This window comes from Gadus morhua, chromosome 8 (genome assembly GCF_902167405.1).
Source record: "Gadus morhua chromosome 8, gadMor3.0, whole genome shotgun sequence".
NCBI classification, from domain to species: domain Eukaryota; kingdom Metazoa; phylum Chordata; class Actinopteri; order Gadiformes; family Gadidae; genus Gadus; species Gadus morhua.
In genome coordinates this window covers 11145163-11165007 of record NC_044055.1, presented here as the reverse complement: position 1 = coordinate 11165007, position 19845 = coordinate 11145163, and the positions used below count along the sequence as shown (strand labels likewise).

Here is a 19845-nt window from a genome sequence, read left to right as displayed (position 1 = left end):
AATTGATTGCAATACGAGCGTCTGTAACGACCCGACTCTGAACCGTGTAAAGTTCTACATCGCCATGGAAACTCTCCGAGACTGCTCTCTCCGGGTTCATCAAGTGCGGCGATGTTTATGAATAATCCACAGCCTTCAAAACAAAAAGAAACCAGTGCCACATTCTCTGTTCTCCCCACATAATCGACCCGCTCAACGCAGCCGTTCATGTAAAGTAAGCAGTTATAGAATTCAACAACACCAACCGCTCTGAAAAAAATGATGAATAAAAGCGTAACAAGGCAGAGGAGGAGCAACTGAAAGATGTTGGTTTCTGCTTTGGGAGGATGAGCGAATGGCGCTTGGATTAGGGGATTGTTAGCCATGCAGAGCGGTCGGGTTAAGGTTCTCGTCGTCCTGGTTTGTTGTTTTTTCCGTTGTTAGAACCAGAGTCGGCTTGTAGGGTGGGGGGGGGGGGGGGGGGAGGATGTGCTGGAAAATGACCATTTAAGTCATTTTCTGGTTCTCTCTGGGAAAGCATACGGTACCACGTCTAGGCCGGTGGCCGACAGCTCGGTGGTGACCGTGGTCAGCTCGGTGACTTCGGATCGCTTGGTGACCTCGGCCATCTCGGTGACCTTTGACAGCTCCATGACCTTTGACAGCTCAGTGACCTCGGTCATCTCGGTGACCTTTGACAGCTCGGTGACTGCGGTCATCTCGGTGACCTTTGACAGCTCGGTGACTGGGGTCATCTCGGTGACCTTTGACAGCTCGGGGGCCTTTGACGGCTCTGTGACGGTGGAGAGAGCGGCGGTGACAGCGGACAGCTCGTTGACTGCGGACAGTGCGGTGGCGAAGCCGCCTCCGGGCTTGACCTCCTGGGCGCTCTGGAACACGAAGACGTCCTTTGGTGCGCCAGCCTTGAACTCCGCCCACTGCTCGCCTTCCTTCGCCGACATGCTGGTGAACTCTGACCTCTCCACCGTCTTCACCACCTCGGACACCCAGGAGGCCTTGGCCCGGGTGGGCGAGGGCACCCCCTTGAGCTGCGTCACCTCGATGCGCCGGCTCTCAATCTTCAGGGTTGGGGCGTCGCCCGGGCCCAGGATCACGCCCCGGCCGGCGTACGCCTCCTCCTTCTCCGTGGCGGGAACGCCGCCGTCTTCCTCGTCGGAGGCCGAGGGGACCTCGTTTTCGGCGACGTCTTCCGTTTCCCCGGCCGGAGGCTCGGCCGCCTTGGTGATGTCGCCGGCGGCCATCTTCTCGGCGGCGGCCATCTTCTCAGCGGCGGCCATCTTGTCGTCCTCGGCCTCCCTGAGGATGATGAGGGTGCCCTTCTTGTCGATGATGGCCTGGGACACCTCCTGCCTCACGGTGCCGGGGCTGACCTTCACCACCGACCGCTCCGACGCCTCGCCCTGGGAGTCGGGCGTGGTCTTGTGTGCGCCCTCCTCCTCCTCCTCCTCCTCCTCCTCCTCCTCCCGCAGGGTGGTGGCGTCGGTGAACACGTCGTCGTCCATGGTGGTGGACAGGCTCATGCCGTGGGGCCCCGAGGACGTGGCCCCGTCCGTGCCGTAGCCGTCCGCCACCAGTTTGACCAAGTAGCGCACCGCCTATGGAGACACGGGGGGCTTATGGGACGCCGCGCCATGTTAGTGGCTAGAGAAGAGCGCGCGGTGCGCGCGGCCGTCCAAACGCGCGGCTGAAGCGCGGCAACCTTCAGGACTCAAAGACACTCCATACATTAAGACACTCCATACGTTAAGCACACTCCATACGTTAAAGAGGACTCAAAGACACTCCATACATTAAGACACTCCATACGTTAAACAGGACTCAAAGACACTCCATACATTAAATATGACTCAAAGACACTCCATACGTTCAAGACACACCCAAGAGGGGGCGCAGAGGGGATTTAGTATCGGGACACGTTCTCTGCCTTCACCTGGATAGATAGCCTCGTGCTAATGCTGCCACAGACACGGTGCAAGAATAAGAAATATCTTTACCACGCACACGCATCTAGTCGACAGAGATCCCTGCATCGATGATTTTCAAAAGGCATGAAAACAACATTACTAAAGTTTGCGATTTACCTCATCTTTGGCCTCTGGCTCCATCTTGGTCTGGTCTGCAGCCGGCTCCTCTCCATTGGTCTGGGGGGGAGAGGAGAAAGGGTGTCACGACGGCAGGACCTTGACGCAGAGGTGTTCAGCGTAGGTCTGGACAGCAAGGATGCCCAGAGAAGGGCTTCTACCACAGTTGAAATAAGTCTGTGAAGAGGCAAATTGCCGCCTCTTCAAAGGTTTTCCATAAGTAGGACTCAATCAAGGCACACCCGGTCGCACAACAAAGCAGACACGACTCATCTGCACCTTCGGAAAAAAAAAAATAGGAAAATAATACAAAGGCAACGAATCATACGGCGGCTGATCTGGGATATTGACTAAACGCGTGCACCATCCAGTAATTGGATTTACTAAAAATGCTTAAAGCGCTTTCACATCATAGACCCACAAATAGCCCTGTGAAATAAGAAAAACCCAATATTATTCATCCTTCGGTTGAATACATTTGCGTTGGTTAACCTTTCACTGCAGGGTACCTATACCCTCATGCAATATTCAGAGCACTACTCATCACACGATGAGACTAAAACATACAGCCCACAGCTACTTCTTAAAGTTAGATTTTTACTATTGCTCCGTCCCGGTGACCGCAGCCAGAGGACACGATAATGATGTCATGCCTTGACGATTGACATCGGGGCACCATCTCCACTAATCAGACAGGGCAGCACCCGCGTCACCTTGCGTTACAGGTGCACACCCACGGTGATGAGACATGGGGGCACAGGGGTTCAACTCTAACCCACCCTCCCTGAGGTCACTGAGGTCCAATGACCAATTACCACTCCATCCCCCCGTCAAGACTTAAGAGCAGGGCAGATCTGGCTCTTTTAGTCGTTGGCCCCAGACTGTGTAACGAACTCCATCTTCATGTTAGGCTAGCCCCTTCGGTGCCCAGTTTCAAATCCCTCCTAAAAACTCTTCTCATGCATTTAACTCCATATAAGTTGTATTATTGACTGTGTCCTTATTCGTGCTTTAAATAGTTTTGTTATTTGTGTGTTTATAACTAGATAGTGGATTTGTACAGCACTTTGGTCAACTGTTGTATTAAAAGTAAACTTGACTAGACTTCAAAGCCCCATGACTGCTTGCAACCCTTCGTTAGCCAATCACACACGAGCCTCGACGTGTGGTGGTGGTGGTGGGGGGGGGGGGGGGGGGGGGTCGGCTTACGTCCTGGGGGAGGAGGAGGGGCTCGATCATGGGCGGCTCGTCCGCCCGGAGCGAGCGGGCGGGGGACGAGGAGAGCCGCTTCTCCCACTCGGTGGCTCCGCCGCCCGCCATACCGGCGTCGCCCGTCTCCAGGAAGGAGCGCTTCAGCTCGCTGATGTTGGTCTGATGCTTGCCGAGGTCGGCCGACGCGTCTGTGTCCTGGACCGCCGAATCACCACACAGGGGGGGGGGGGGGCAACGGCGGTGAGAATCACAAGGACAGGCCATGCATCCAGTCCGGGGTACTTGGGGGGGGGGGGGGGGGGGGGTCGTGGGAGGCAGTTGACGCCGGTATTTGTTGAGGAACTGCTACCGGGTCAACTGCTCCTATGACCCGTCACCTCCCCGTCACACTCTGGAAGAGAGGCCGTCTGCACCAATCGCTCGCCGTTTGGGGCAACATGAGAGGCGAATGCAATGCATGATGCGTGCCAACGACGCTGCGGAAGCGTCCGGAGACTCGCTTGGTCCAATGAAAAACCAACGTAAATGGGAAGGCTTCATGCATGGCTTTATGAGTCCGGGTCAAGTGCAACACTCCCAATCCTCGTTAGTTTCACCACTCTGCAAACCCTGCGTTAGTCTATTCCGTTAACATTCACTCAGTCAAATGTCTGCATCCGCAAGGATGTCACTGTTAGGGATATCGTAACGTTCTGCAGCCCAAAACGCCTGACGTGCTGGTCAGTTACACGGCTAGAGTCTTTACGTTTTTACAATGGAGGGGTTAGGGTTCTTCAAACGTTGCGTGCGGTCGTCATGCGCCGCTGCCTTACCCACCTCTAGCATCAGATTACTGTGTTTGATAAAAACGTTTTCCCCCTTCACGCGCCTTATGAAGCTATACTGTGAAGACACAAGGAGGGAGGAAGCAACGTCAGGTGAGGGGTGGGGCTTTAAATACACTGCTTCCTTCACAGAGAGAGAGATGGGGAGTTTTGACGTCAAATCGATACGCCCGTTACATACAGTATCCACACCGGTTACTGCTCTGTACAGGGAACTCAAGGGAAAACTTGAAATGATACCTTCCGGGCCATGCCCGAAAATAACAAAAAAACTAAAAAGAGGTCAAACCAAAATGTGCTGCAGTGATCCAAAAAAGAAGATGAATTTCTCCAAGATGTACAAACAAAAGCACAAAAGAAATTAGATGGAAAAATGAATCCATTTTGCCAAGAAAAATCCTGGGCAAAAGGTCGTATTTAATTATGGGGATAATCTGTATGGTTATTGTGTCTTCATAGTGTTGATGGTGGCTGTAGGCGGCAACATGTCACAAAGAAAAGGGATGCTTTATGTTTCGGTAGTGGTGGTGGTTTCGATGGTGGTGATGGACGGTTGAGCGGAGAAGCTCAGTGCATCCGATTGGCTGAGCGATGCAGAGAGCTGGGCCACGAGGCCAACTCAGCAGCGTACCTGGGTCCGCATCTCATAGTCATCCTCTGCCTCCGACTGGCAGCCGGTAGAGAGACAGAGACAGAGACAGAGACAGAGACAGAGACAGACAGGGAAAGAGAGAGAGAGCGAGAGACAGAGAGAGAGAGAGCGAGAGACAGAGACAGAGACAGAGACAGAGAGAGAGACAGTGGAAGACAGCAAGAGAAAGAGTGAGACAGGCGAAAAGAGGTGAGACAGGCATTGTAAGAGTCACATGACGAGGAGAGAGAATACACCCACACAAGAGGGAGAGAGCAGTTAGAGCAGTGAAATAAAGGAAAGGAAAGTCAATCAAGGGATTAACGTGGCCTCTGAATTCCTTTCTACAGGAGTACCCTAAACGTCATGCACTGGTACACATGCATTACTGAGAGGGCGCCACTCCTTCTGTATCCCCCTTGTCCGGTTTTCCGAGAACAGTTCTCTCATGCATTAAAGACTACAAACAAAGAACCCCCCCCCCTTGACAACGGCACCATCTCTCCTCAAACATTTACTGTGTGGATTGGCTAGGATGTGTCGTGGTCAGGTCTCTCGTTTTAAAAGATATTGTGACAGACCTCGCCAGGGGATCATGGTGTTGTCATGGTTTTGACCATACTGTTTGATTACTCTATGTATAACCATTTGTTCGTTTGTGTACAAACCTCCGTGGCAGTCGTCTCCCCGTCAAACGCAAAGTCGGTTTGCTCGCTGTCGGTCTGTTTTGTGTCAAACAAACCGAACCAATTCCCATCGAGAGCAGGAAACAAAAACGAGAGAACCCAACTTTTGAGTTTTTTGAATACATTTTAGACATTGTCAATGAAAGGCACAAATGAAAACAATGAGAGGTCTCACTTTTTGTCCCATTGTTGTAAATGCCACATTGCAAAATTAAAAAAACAACACTACAAAAAAAAAAAAAAAAGGGTTTTGTCAAAATAAAAAGCAAAGTAAAAATTAGCAAGCAACACAGGGCACAGACAGACTCAGAGGAAGTAGAAACCTTATGTCAGTCACTTTGACACCTAATGTATCATCTTAACCCTGGTGCACAGGTGGAATTTGCCGAAGAAAAGGTTCCGGTTGTAAGAAAAATCGACGGGATTTCCGAAACCGACGGGATGAGTTAATTAAGCGCTCTCCTTATGTCAAAAAACAACCCATAAAAAACAATTGAGCCGAACCAGTAATCTGACTTTCAGGTCCCCTCCTCTACAGACGTGTAGGGTGACGGTGGGGGGGGTTGCGATGGAATGGGATGGGCGTACAGGCGCTGCTGCCGGCCGTGAGGAACGATGAGTCAGTGGGTCTGAGGAGAGCATGACTAATGGGTCTTGCCCTCGTTGCCCAGAGTCGGCAGCTCCCACAGAGCAGTGTGCTTAATGCATTACTTGGCCCGTTGCTGCAGGCCCATTCTGAATGCAGGAGAACCCACTGACCCGCATCACACTTGAGCTAGTGGTGGACAAGTGTTTCCATGCAGCGCGGATCGAGCGGCATGTCAGGGTGGTGACTAGAAAGATCTAGACTAGGAAAGTATGCAGAGAGGGTGGAGGGGAAAAGACTTGAGATGGGTTAGCCACAGAGGCGTGCAGGAGCGTTCTCTGGGAAGGATCCGGATGAGTTGGGTTTGGTGTGAGGTCGGCGAGTATGGGCGTGTGCATCACATGCTATTTTTGTCGGTAGCGATAGTGACGGGGCTCGCATGCAGAGGAGGTATGGAGAAGATGTCTTTAAGGGATTGCACTGCCCAAAAATGTGGACGCATGAACCACTAGCCCCTCAATGCCTTACTTTACAATGTTAGTGATGTTAGTTACATTATTGTGACTATGACAGTCATGGCATGCTTTTTATGTTGAAAAGTGTGGTGATAAATTGATTATAACACGTCCCTTGTGTATACAAGAGACCTCAAGCCCTGCATCAATGAGTCACACCGACTGTGTTGGCGTGGTTTCAAGATCCTAGCTTCCTTGAGCTAAAAACCCCCCTAGCCTCCCACCGCTGTCTACTGTCTAACCCCCTGCTGGAGACGGAAAGGGAGCGGGCAGAGAGCCATCCAGCGATGAGACGGCCCGACGTGCAGGGTTACCACGACAACGAAGATGGAGGAGGGATGAGGTCATGTATGGGCGGGGGCGTTGAGGGGGGGGGGGGGGGGACGCGACGATGAGCGAGGCGGGAGATCGGGTTCTGAAAGTACGGGTAACTTCACACCGAGGGGGTGGTGGTGGGGGGGGGGCACATAAAAAAAGCCCCCCCCCTTCCCGACCTCAAGGAACAAGAACCCGGGGGGGGGGGGGGGGGGGGGGGGGGACATGGTAGATGTTGCCCTCGCAATAAAAAAGAAGGAAGCGCTCCGATACCGAACCGCACACTGACACACAGACGCACACACCCACACACACACGGGGCGTACGTGCACACACCTCATCCTCCTCCTCTTCCTCTGAGCTGTCATTGAATCCCTGCGCTATGGAGGCCGTCAGCGAGGCCGCCTTGGGCTCCAGGTAGCAGAGGCACAGGGCCAGCGGGAAGGAGAGCGTGAGGGCGTACGGCACCGAGAAGGACGTGGACAGCAGGAAGAAGAAGATGAAGAGGAAGCAGGGGATGAGCGAGGGCGACTTGATGGGCAGGAAGTGGTGCGCGCACTCGGGCAGGAAGCGCAGCTCCGCCAGGTCGGGGAAGCTGATGTAGCCGTCCTCGTCCAGGAAGGACATGACGTCGGGCAGGTGCAGCGAGAAGGAGAAGAGCGTGCCGCCGCCGCCGCGCCGCCCCGCCCCCTTGCCCAGCTCGCCCAGGCGCTGCTTGCGGGCCGACAGCAGCAGCACCTGCTCCTCCAGCAGGGCCGCCGCCCGGTCGGCGCGGGCCTGCCGCCGCCGCCGCCCGGCGCCGCCCGCCGGGCTGACGGACGAGGCGCGCTGCCGGGTCAGCGTCTCCCGCCGCCGCCGCCGCCGCACTTTGGCGGAGGACACGGGCGAGGAGGGCAGCGAGAGCTCCGAGCGCAGGGGGTCGGAGGAGTACGCACAGCGCTGGGGGGTGGGCGGGCGATGGGGGGAGGGGAGGGTGTGATGATTGGGGTGTAAGGTTAAAAATGGAGAGGCGCGCAGTAGGGGTGGGGGGGGGTGGGTGGAGCCGATGGGGGTGAATACGCATGAGCACACGCGCACACACACACAAACACGCACACACGAGTATAGAGTGGGGTCAGAGAAAGGACAAGAAGAAGAAGAAGAAGCTAATTAGTAAAGCGTACAGAGAGGGAAAAGACAGAAAGCCCTGAGGTCTACACACTAGGGGGCGAGCTCAGAGCACCTGGGCTCCGACTCTTCACAGCCAAAAGACACAAAGGAAAGGGAAAAGGAGAAAAAAAAAAAGGAATAAAGAAAATAATCTTAAAAAGCTTGCAAAGACAAAAATCACACAACCGATACTTGGAAGGAGAGCGCCGTGTCCCCTGCAGTGTCCCCTGTGTCCGCAGACAACAAGGGGCCTTGTCCGTCACTATAAAAGGCGTCGTTTGTAAAGGAGGGTTACGGCGTTCCGGGGCGTGGAGCAGCGCATCGGTTTACCTTTGTGTCGTGTCTCAGCGGAGTGGTGGGCGTGGCCTCCGCCGTCGCCGTGGCGTCGGCCTGGCCGTCCTCTCGCTCTTCCCGCTCCTCCTCTGCCTTCTTCTCCGGCGTTACCGTGGTGATGATGTCTGCCTTGGCCACGCGGTCGGCGGTGTGGTCCTTCATCAGGGTCTCGTGGTTCTCCATGATGGGAGCTGAGCGGGGGGGGGGGGGGGGGGAGATGTCAAACGCGCCCCCCTCACAGCTCACAGTAGGACATCATGGCGTCATGGTTTCCAATGCCCGATCAATAATAATGTCAACATGTTTTATTGACCCGAACAACGAGCTCCATTTTCTTTTTCTAGCAGCAATACTGTGGTGCCCTTATAGCAAAGGACAGGGAAGAGAGAGCCAGGGGAAGTGGGTCGGGGAAGAAAGGGAATGACATAGCATAGGACCACAGGTGGGAATCGAACAGGGGTCGCTACAGGGCGTGCTGAACTCATGTTCGGCGCACTAAGGGGTTGAGCCACCCGGAGCGCTGCTGTCAAACGGCTGCTCTCTGTGCCAGAGCTAGATGGAACGTTGGCTTTGGTTGAGAGGATATTCAGAGGATCGATAGCCTTTTGAATTCCGACAGCATTGTCGGTTCATTTATCAGTTCTCTCAATGCCACCGCCATTAATTCTAATTAGTTTTCCTTAAGAAGGAGAAATGAATTAGTACAATGAGTACTTTCCATAGCTGCGTCTGTGGCAGTCTGATCGCCTGCTTACTTTTCCTCAGACATAATAGTTCAATTAGATTACTATAATGCAGACTTGAAGACTTACTCACTTAATAATAGGAAACAATTGAGCAAGGCGTATCGTAAAAAATATAAGGTAGAAAATGTTAATGTTGCACCTTATGTATGCAAGGTATGCATTGCAATGTATGCAACACTTAAAACTTGTATTCCTAACATTCAACTACCCAATATGCAATGTCATAAATATATGGTTTTTTTTGGAGGTACAATGAATGAATGAATGTCATCCAAATCACATTCAGGCATTCATTCTCCATGTAAAGAAAATTATATATATCTTCAAAAGTGTCCCCTTCCAGGGAGGGGGGGGGGGGGCTGAGGACTGAGGCTCTCACCTCCATCCAGGCTGCGGGACATGTTGTAGCGCTTGCTGGCCGAGCGCTCAAACAAGGGCGCGGGCCGGATGATCTGGGAGCTGGCCCGTCGGGTTTGGGCCTGGGTGCGCCCGCTGTACCGGAACTTGGAGCCCAGGCCCAGGAACTTCTTGGGGGGGGCTTCGGGGGACACCAGCCTGCCAGCAGGGGGGGAGGGAGACAAGTGGGCTCCGTTAAAAATCAAATAGTCATTAACCGACGGCGGTTGTTAAAGACAGACGGTCATTAGCCGATTGGGCGGTCGAAGGGCAGATACACACTCTGCACTTTTCACAATGGGCTGCAGTCGAAGTAAGACCATCATGTCCCGGCCAAGTGTATGATTAATTATAATGGTTGGTTTTAATCCCTTTGATGGGGCGACTAAAATGTGTAAAACAAAAACATATCATCCGTTTTCAACCTTTAGATGGCAGCAAACTCCCAAAAGTGACCTAGTGAGAATTAATTCTTTAAGGGAAGAATGAACTCCTTGAACTCATCCTTGTGAGTTCCACACTTTGCTCTTGTCGGATACTTTGTCAAAGTATATACACATTGTTCAAACGATGGCGTACAACAAGACAAGCGTGTGTTTCTTCCCGAGTGTCTGGGTGTCTGAGGAGAGAGCAGCAGCGACCCACCTGAAGAACGTGTGATGCTCCACGCACACCTTCCACAGCCTCTTGGCTGCGCGGTGGTTGGGCAGCTTGAAGCCGATTGTGCTCTCAAACTGCTCGAACTGCAGAACAAAACCCATGGCCAGTGGTGGGAGGTTAGGGGTGTTTTTAGCTCAAGGGAGCTAGGATTGTGAAACCACGCCAACACAGTCGGTGTGACTCAAGTGATGCAGGGTTTAAGGTCTCTTGTCTACACGAGGGACGCGTGTTCATGGGTTCCACCTTGTGGAACCCATGAACCCAACCGTTAGCGTGTCGAATCTTAACGAGAAGTCAAATTCTAAACAATGAGGAGCGTCGGAAAAACCACAGGGTTATAGAATTTACCTATCCAATTAGTTTGAATGAGTGCAAAAATAACTCGGAGTGATTCCATTTCGTGTGATTTGAGTTATCCTCGCGGCGAGCTGGTTTTTACCTCTCCCGGGCGTATTTTGATGTAGAAGTTGTTCCTCTTATAGGAGATCTTGAGGACCTTGGGCCAGGCAAAGCGGTTGATCCGGAGGCGGTCGCGGTAGATGAGAAGGCCGCTGGCGCACACACCCAGCATGATCTCCACACCCTCCGAGTCCTGGCAGGGGAGCAAAGAAACCAATGATGAACGAACACACACACAGACAGACACAGACACAGACACACACACACACACAGGAGCATCGGTCTTTTTAAGAGCGAAAACGCTCTTATTCATTAAACCTGCACAATGTAACTTCACAAAAAAAAGAGCACAACCTATGGCCACAAGTGGTACTACACATTGCCATTTTTGGATTGGATCGAAATAGTGGGATAATCCAACGGCAGAAACCTATTCGAATCCAAGAATGGTGCCGTGTTTTTCTTCCACTGTGTTCTGCAGAGCTCGCTTCCTGATATACTCCTGTTCCACCGCCACATGTCACTGCATCCCAAAGCAGTGGAACCTCAGACATTGTTGTTTTCCGGGGACAGCCACATGTCCCCCCCACTCACTCCCCAAAAAGTTACACAGTGTAGGTTTAACCACGCAGATCGTACGGCCCGTAGAAGGGGTGCACCTATGGGGACACACAAGAGGAGGAGAGCCAGGAGGACGGCAGTACCAAGGGAGAGAGAGCGACCAGGCGGGATGAGGGAGTGGAGCCAGGCATTCGTTATACCCTTATCTACCCAGCACAGGCTGGTAGAGAGATGGCCATGAGGAATGACTTGGCGCAGAGAGAGCGCGAGAGAGAGAGAGAGAGAGAGAGAGAGAGAGAGAGGAAGAGAGAGAGAGGTTTGTGAAGGCATTGCGTGGCGACTGCAGCAATGCGAGTGGGGAGGCGTACGGGTTGAGCAACATGATGAGACTGCAGAGATCACAGGCCTCTTGATCATTTGGTTGCACGGTGGGTGGGTGGGTGGGTGGGAGGGAGAGTGGCGTGTCATGCTTCAGGGCACGTCGGGGGTGTGTGGGGGGGGGGGGGATTCGAACCGCAGCTCTGAACCGTCCTGCTAGACCATGCACGTGGTAGATGGAAGACGCACGCACACGCATACACATTGAGAAAGCGCATGTAAAGCAGCCTCTTACCTCTGCCTTGGCTTCAGCCAAGCACTCAGAGAGACTCCCTACCAACTAGGGCGTTTAACAAGAGAGAGGAAAGACAAGAAGAGCATGCCGGGTCCAATCAGTTTCCCCCTGGGCTGGTGGGTCCACATACTAGCATCAGACAGCGCTGACAGCCATCTACAAAAAGACGGGCCCGGATCAGCGACTTATCTCCTGCTGAGATCCACCGTCAACAACAACAAAACATTCCTTTCATCCCGGTCTCCGTTCCAGCAGGCAGGATTCTCCTTACAAAACCAAGACAATGCACTCCCTCCCCGCTCCCGCTTTCAAGGCGCTTTGGGTAACCGCTTTCAGCTACAGATCCAAACAGATACTCGTCTAAAAAGACATAATCCAAACTGATATGCCATCTAGAGATACCCATCATAGCAGCTTTGTCTCCCGAGACACGACCGTAATGAGCTGACAAGAGTCGGCCAATCAACTGGAGATTCCTCTCGTCCCCTCCTACCCCTTCCTCCCCCCCTCTCAACCCCCCCCCCCCCTCTCTCTCTCCCTCCCCAGCATTCCCTAATGAGGCCTCTGATCTCCCCAGGCAGGCAGATGGGAACCAACAGGACAATTATTGAAGTTGAGCGAGCCTACCTTCCCTGGCAGACAGAGCGCCAGTGATGATACAGATGCTGGGTCGCTGGGGGGGGGGGGGGGGGGGGGGGGGGGGGGGGGGGGGGGGGGTGTGAGAGGGGCGGTGAAGCCGTGGACATTATGTAAGCATGTGGATATTATTTTTAGCATGGGTGGCAGGAGTTAAGATGCTCTCCTGTGTGCAAAGTGCGAATGAGCAGCAGATGTGATGCTTCACATGCGTGGATGTAGACCAACCTTCCCCCCCCCCCCCCCCCCCCCCCCCCCCCCCCCCCCCCCCCCCCCACCCAGACCCCAAGAGAGGCCTTAGTCACTACACGGCTTACGTCATCAGGCCCTCGGTGTTAACAGGCCGTTAAAAGCACAAGAGCAAATCAAGAACCGAAAAACAGAAATAGCCAGCCGCTATTGTTAGCCGTCAGCGATTTCCGTTATTACATTCAGCTATATCCAGCTAGCTAGCTAGAGCCATTAGTGCAAGCAAGCGGCCTCAAAAAGAAAAAGGCCAAATATACCCGATACAATTCCCAGAATGCAGCTAAAAGAGAGAAGTGGCAATAACCCGCCATTGACAGATTCTCAGGTGAAAATAACTCAGTAATAATAAAATATTTTGCGCTTAACAATTAATCTTGCCCAATCGGCAACTAATTTACAGACTGCTGAAGGCTGTGTGCTATGCTGCTGTATCACAGTATGATAGCCCGACTCTACACAGCCCATACAGGGCTGCGTGTCCGGAACCTGTTATATAGCATATAACCCAATGCACGACGGGTCTGATGTTACTTTACCTTGGCATGGTGGAGGTCCACGCCATACATCGACAGCTTCTTGGCGTTTTCCAGGAAGCGGATTTCAGCCTCTGCAGGTGTCATACCTCTGTGGGGTGGAAGCAGGACAGAGCATATCATGTTTACCGAGAGGACTCCAGTGTTATTCCCCTGTGTGTGTGTGTGTGTGTGTGTGTGTGTGTGTGTGTGTGTGTGTGTGTGTGCGTGTGTGTGTCTGTGTGTGTGTGTGTGTGTGTGTGTTCATCTTGAAGACGTTTTTTTTTTTTTGGCAGCTGAATTAACCTGACCCAGCTTCAGTCAACCTAATAAGAGACTCAGGGAAAGTGGAGTGCTGCAGGACTGATAGGGAAGCGTTAGGAATTAAGGTCACATTTTTACACTGGTGTAAAAAGTGGCCTAGATTACGTTTGCTGACACAGATCAACAAGGAGCTTGTTATATTGCAGGCATTGATTGGATTCTACCGCATGCGGCACAGAAGATCAGCTACGTCGAATTTCATAGTAACTCTTTTCCGTAAATTGATATTGCATCACGTATGATGAAATATCAAACATATTCTGTCTTCTGGCGGCAAACATTGATGTTGTAAGGACACCAAAGTGACCTCACACACGAGTGTCACTCTGGCAAGACGGCACACAGTGGCTGCAGCCCATCTTAACTACATGTTCAACATGCCAGAGGCATCTCAGAGGTAGTAGGCTGAACTTCTAGCATTCAACATTAAAAAGAAAACTCTATCCCTAATTATCAGTGCCACGGACACAAAGCCAGGAAGAGAGGGGACCGATTTGTGTAAAAGTTAAATAATGTGAAGAAAATGAAAAACGGCGGCAACAACGACAAAGGTCACTAAACACACGACCCAGCCCCGGGGGAGGATCCCTCTGGCCAACACTAACTTGTAGCTCTTGTGCATCTCCATGACCTTCTCCTCCAGCTCCTTGGTCTGGTTGGGGGCGAAGCGCAGCTCGCTGATGTAGTCGCTGCCCTGCTCCTCGGGGTCGTAGTCGCCGAGCTCCGACTGCACCGTGAAGGAGCCCAGCATGGTGTGGGTGGCGAAGGAGCATGGCAGCCGGCCGGACACCACGTCGTCCCTCAGCTGCAGACACAGGAAGTAGCTGGAGATGGGGAGAGAGAGGGAGACAGACACACACACACACACACACACACACACACACACACACACACACACACACACACACACACACACACACACACACACACACACACACACACACACACACACACACACACACACACACACACACACACGGCGCTTAGAGGGCAGACCAGACTAAACGATGACGGATCATTGAGTTTAGGTGCTTTTGGGATTCCTGAAATGTCAATAGAATCATTTTCTATCCATCGGCCTACTATTCTTATTAAATCAGTGACTCAGTCAATACAATAACAATCTGCCCTTGTATTCATCGTTATAAAGGGCAACAAGCACAATGGGATGGAGCTGCCAGACTGCATCTCTCATAGCGGTGTCGTTGGTAATTAGTTAAGCAATTTTGAAGGTGAACAACAACAAAAACCACAACAAACCAAGGGGCTCACCGTGTGATGTCCTCAGACAGTAGGGCGGGGTCGGGGGGATAGAACTTCACGTTGAAAGCAAAGTTCCAGGGTCCAGCTGGGAAAAAAAAAAAGAACATAATGAGAACCTTACATTTACAAGATTAATGTTTTTTTTTTGGTGTCATGAATGACTTACTTCTGATCTGTTTCTTCATCTCCTTGGTGGGGTCTATCCAGTTCTGGAACAGAAACACAGCGAACGACAACCAATGAGGGGCCACGGATTTACTAGGGCGCCATAAACAGCAAAGAGGACCAGTGATGTCATCTTCAGCAATAACCGAACATTAATCATGCTCTGGCTCAGGACGCGTACACATTGAGAAGCTTCCAGATAATTGCCTGCTTACAGAAGACAGACTGCATTTTTGATTTCATTCCCAAATTAATTCATTATCCTGGGCTAGTACTTTTATTGGGCCTCTCTACGACACGGTCCAGATCTATACACAAAACACATTCAGAGTGTAAAGATTTTAATTAAATTAAATTACATTGGGTATAAATGATCTTTACCTTCTGGTTCTCGACATCTCTGTACGTGATGCCGAAGTAGTCCTTCTCCAGTAGGTTGAGGTGGTCGCATATTTTATCTAACAGGATGTGTCCCTTGGCTCGTTTCTAAAATGAGGAAAGGAAATAAAAAAAGGGCAAGATTGATGTGGAGTCCGTAGGGTTCCACCATTTTAAACACAGATTTGCTTTTTTGACAATGCTTGAATTAGGTTTGTAAAAATGCTAATGAGCAAAGGTGAAACAGGGAAACGGCAAAAGGCAGGTTTAATTGAGGTCAACAACCTTACTCAATTGACGTGATGACAATGCAAGCATTAAAGCTAGGGTCGGCAAACTGGAGAAACCAGCCAGAGTAAGCTCAATTTTGTAGTATCAAACCAAAATAAAATCCCACTCCTCCATTCAGGCCTCCCTCCAAAGCAAATCCCTTGAAACTCGTGATTAGCTCGCTAGCTTTAGCAACAAGTCTGCTAGCCTTGTGGAAGACTCTGGTCATGCGCAATGAGTGCACAGGCGATGACACACAGATAGCCGAGTAGGTAGGGTAGACAGACAGACAGGCAGACCAACAAATCATTTCATTCGGGTTGAATGAAATGATTCGTCAGGCTTATTACAGGCCCGTGACAGCCAAAGATAGCGTATTTGTCCTTTTTTGTCAGCGTTAGCTTAATTGATTGTCGTTCAATCAATAAGGAAGCAAAAAAAGCTTCTAAAAAAAAATTGCATGCCCTAGCTTTAAAAAGATGACACTCTTCAGAGGGTGGCTACTGCTCATTTCAGCAGTGACCCTTGTTGAGCTCGTGCCCTTGGCAGGAGGCTGCAGCCTTATCGATCCAAGCACCAATGCATGTGAAAACATAAATGCGAAGCATTTGCCCATGATGTCTCATGGGAATATTACCCTTTGACTTAAGCACTATTTCTGCCGGCCTCCTCCATTGACTTATACATACCCATTCCTCTACCACCACAAATACCTTTTAACTACCGGAAGAGCAGTTTGTCATTGACAAGCACAAAAAAAACATCAATCAACCAGGGACAAATAAGCACCAAGATGTCTTAAGGGGTCATAGTTACGCTGTCATTTCATTGGTTGGTGCTCAGCGATGGCTGTATGAAGATTTAGGAGCAGGGTGTGCTGAGGGTTCAACAGTTTGTTTCCCTGGTTCGCTGGGGTTATTTTTAGGGCGGTGTTACCACTGCCCGTGGCTGAAAACTAACCCCGACAGCCATGACGCCAAAGTTGCATCATAAAAACGAGAAATAAACACACGACATGACAAGCAGACAACACGTATTAAACAGGGGCTGTAAACAATATTTCAGTGCAACGAAACATGTGTCTGAACAGCAGCCGCCCCCTTGTTCGTTTTAAAAATGCCATAGTAGATTAGATAAATGATTGTGATTGGTCGGGCCAATCACATCATTCATCTAATTTGGGGCGGGTCTAATTTGGGGTGGGTCTGCTGGAAATCTGTCTTTACGAGGAGGCGGATCAGACACATATGCCAGGGCGGTTCCGACTTGGTCTCTCAGTTCCTCCGCTCTGCAGTAAACAGAAATGTTCCCCGTTTACTGTTCCCGTTTTATTCAATCATGAGAGAAACTTCCAATTTCAGTGTTGGCTGACAACGGCGGAAGAGCCAACGCTACCGATTCCGATACTCCCAGGAATGCCTCAGAACAACATGCCAAGGAAAATAAGAATAATCAGCAGACGAGAAGAAAGAAAAGAAGGCTGCCAGGAAAAAAAGAGAGCATCATGGAGACATGCAAGACCAACATTCACCAACATTTTATCAACGTGACCTTCGATAGGTGGCCTTCGCTACATGGGTAGCAGGGGGGGGGGGGGGGGAGGGAGGAAGGGCACTGCTGACTGCAAAACCCGGACAGGAAGTTTGCCAAAACACAGACATGGCTTAAAGGGCCTTTAAGAGCTTGCATTCCTGTGTGTGTCCTGAGCAGACCAGTAGAAGCTGGCACATGCAGATAGACGATCTTGACGGAACACTTTCAGAGGACGCCGCCGCCTTGCCTTGACGGGGCTTCCCTTTGACGCTCGACCCCCAAGGTGCCTTCCAGAGAGGCATGCCAACCATCTGCAACGCTCTTGAGCTGCAGGCCGGGTTTAGCACCCGGGCTAATGCTAAACACAGGAGGCGGGCGATTGGAGGACAAGTGCAGCGGATGAAAGCCAGGCCCCTTCCGAGAAATACTGCTCCGTCATCAAAAACCAGAAAACCAACTCCCGGGGTTTAGACAAACGTGCAGTCGAGGGATGCAAGCGTGAAGGCTGGGCTTCACAGGCTAGTTTTGAAACGGCTCGTGGAGGATGGGGTAATTTGGCACCGAGCTGGAGACATCCCATATTCTCCGTTGGAGGAATGTTAAAACTTTTACCTTGACTGCTTACAGGCATTCAAACAATCTGTAGCGACCAAGAGTCAAATTTCCCGACAGCAGTGGGGCCCCGGTGGTTGCTATGCTAACCTAGTCTCTCTGCTCACTTGTTATTTTTGCATCTGGTTGAACATTTCTCTACGGTTCTGGATCTTATGGTAAATCGTTTGGTCATAGTCCCCCCGCCCCCCCACCGCCACAGAAAGTTCCATCATCCCTTTATTTAAAGCCCTCTGATCTAAAATGACTAGTGCTGGGAGTACCACTTCCCCCCACACACACACTGTGACCAACAGGACCCATATTTGAAAGTCATCTGGTACGGTGACATTTGACCTGCACAATGATGAAGTATCAAACCCTGGTTGAACCCCCTTGGTTTAGCCATATAAAATCAACTTTGACAAAGAGGGGTGGAAATGTGTGAGGATAGTGGGGGAACTCAGGTTTCATGGGGCATTTTTGGGGGGTAAAGGGGCGGAGACTCCTGCTAGGGATCCCTCCTGAATATCCCTGTTGGGATATCTGTTGCCGAGTGACACGCATAGAGGAATTGGAGGTCAGTAAAGAAGTGGGTCACGGCTATTCCTGTTAAACATCGTACACTCTCACACAGGTGGCTAACACCCGCACTAATGAGAGTGTGAGCGTGAGTGTGTACACCATTCACACGTACAAACTTGGCCGTTTATATAATAACATCACTGTGGTGCAGGGGTGGGCATTATGGGCATAAATATTTGCTTTCGTCTTTCTCCTCTTTTCTTTTCCGTCCTGTGAACAGGATTAGTTTTATTGTCCTTGCTGTTTTGTGTGATGTTATGTGGCTGTGTTTAGGAGTATGTGTGTGATATGTTCTAAATTGTGAAAAAATAAATAATAATCAATCTTTCGACATGCAATTTCACGTGGATCAGCAAACTTAAAGAAAATATACTAGTCTTTTTATTATTTTGTAAATAAACATCTTATGCCCACAAACGTGAACAAAATGTATAATTTAAACAAATATAGGTATAGGAATAAATAATATTGCTGAATCCCGTCACAGATGTTGGAGGTCATAAAGAAAGACGTTTGTGGAAAACAAATACTGACAATTGTGTGGGGTCAATTTCCTTTAACATCATTCTATCACACCCTCGGGGACAATGACGACCATCATAGCCTACTTCATGCGCGCTACTGTATGTGGGTCAACTGTGTGTGGAGATACATAAATAGGTGGTAAACTCTGTCATGTCCTTCAACATATACAGTAACCATGGTGACTATGACAAAGATACCTGATTGTGATTGGTTAAGCAGATTTATTCTTAGTCGTAGAGCTGCCAAAAAGAAAAATCAACCTTGGTGCAATAACACTTAAAAGTCGCGTTTTGGCAAAACATTGTGAATCACGTTGTACGTCTACAGTCCCAATTAGCTCTATGATTTAATTATATTGATTCGACATTCACATTCACTGTAAAAGGACCTTCTTCCCTGTGTTTTAGAACCATATCGAAAAGATACATGATAACGCGAGGGGATGTTTCGTGGCCACGTTCAATACCATCGATAGGATGTTGTCTTGCACACCCCTTCCGTGATCACCCATTGGAGTTATTAAAGGTAGCATTAGAGTAGAGACCTTCTTTGTACTATTTGGCAGTTATCTTCAAGCTAAAAATACAAGATTGTTCAAGATATCGTAATCAATCGTGTCCTTTTGTTGTTTGTTGTCACATATTGAAACTTTTTACAACGAAAATATATTAGCAAAAATATTTATGAATGACATATATATAGTAGTACTAAAATAGTACTGAAATGGGTCACTCAGCTTCAGACACATCGAAAGCGTAGATAAATCAAAGACCGTCTTTGCACTGAACAGCCTAATGTTGGTAAATGACACAGCATAGGAATGATGCGGTTCAGAAAATGAGGCCATCTTGAAGCTAAGGTTATCTTTCCGCCTGCTCATTAACGGAATACTTTGCTCAGCCATGACGTCCGCCATTACCGCCTGGTGTTGCTAATACCGACAGGGACGTGATAGCATCTGCTTTTCATTAAAGCAGCTGACTGTGGAGTCTCTGTGGAGACCCGCCGCTGTCGTTTGTTGCACTAGCACCACGCCGGGACAAATTAATACAAATAAATACTCACAGAAGCACTGATGGGAAAGGCTGTCCTTAACCGGGAGCAAAG

At 50.3% G+C, this 19845-nt stretch overlaps 1 protein-coding gene across 1 annotated transcript in view; it reads right to left on the bottom strand.

The window, feature by feature from the left end:
- The window catches only part of epb41l3b (erythrocyte membrane protein band 4.1-like 3b), a 39263-nt gene that overhangs the window by 10343 nt on the left and 9075 nt on the right, over positions 1-19845 (bottom strand). Inside the window, exons 4-19 of the mRNA XM_030363215.1 lie at positions 15238-15342; positions 14858-14900; positions 14701-14776; positions 14034-14252; positions 13129-13216; positions 10574-10726; positions 10120-10217; positions 9458-9633; positions 8330-8523; positions 7187-7789; positions 5417-5470; positions 4749-4784; positions 4110-4175; positions 3291-3488; positions 2082-2141; positions 528-1595 (exon numbers count right to left, since the gene is read on the bottom strand). Coding sequence (XP_030219075.1) covers positions 528-1595; positions 2082-2141; positions 3291-3488; positions 4110-4175; positions 4749-4784; positions 5417-5470; positions 7187-7789; positions 8330-8523; positions 9458-9633; positions 10120-10217; positions 10574-10726; positions 13129-13216; positions 14034-14252; positions 14701-14776; positions 14858-14900; positions 15238-15342 — 3237 coding nt within the window. The remainder of the gene's footprint in view (positions 1-527; positions 1596-2081; positions 2142-3290; positions 3489-4109; positions 4176-4748; positions 4785-5416; positions 5471-7186; positions 7790-8329; positions 8524-9457; positions 9634-10119; positions 10218-10573; positions 10727-13128; positions 13217-14033; positions 14253-14700; positions 14777-14857; positions 14901-15237; positions 15343-19845) is intronic.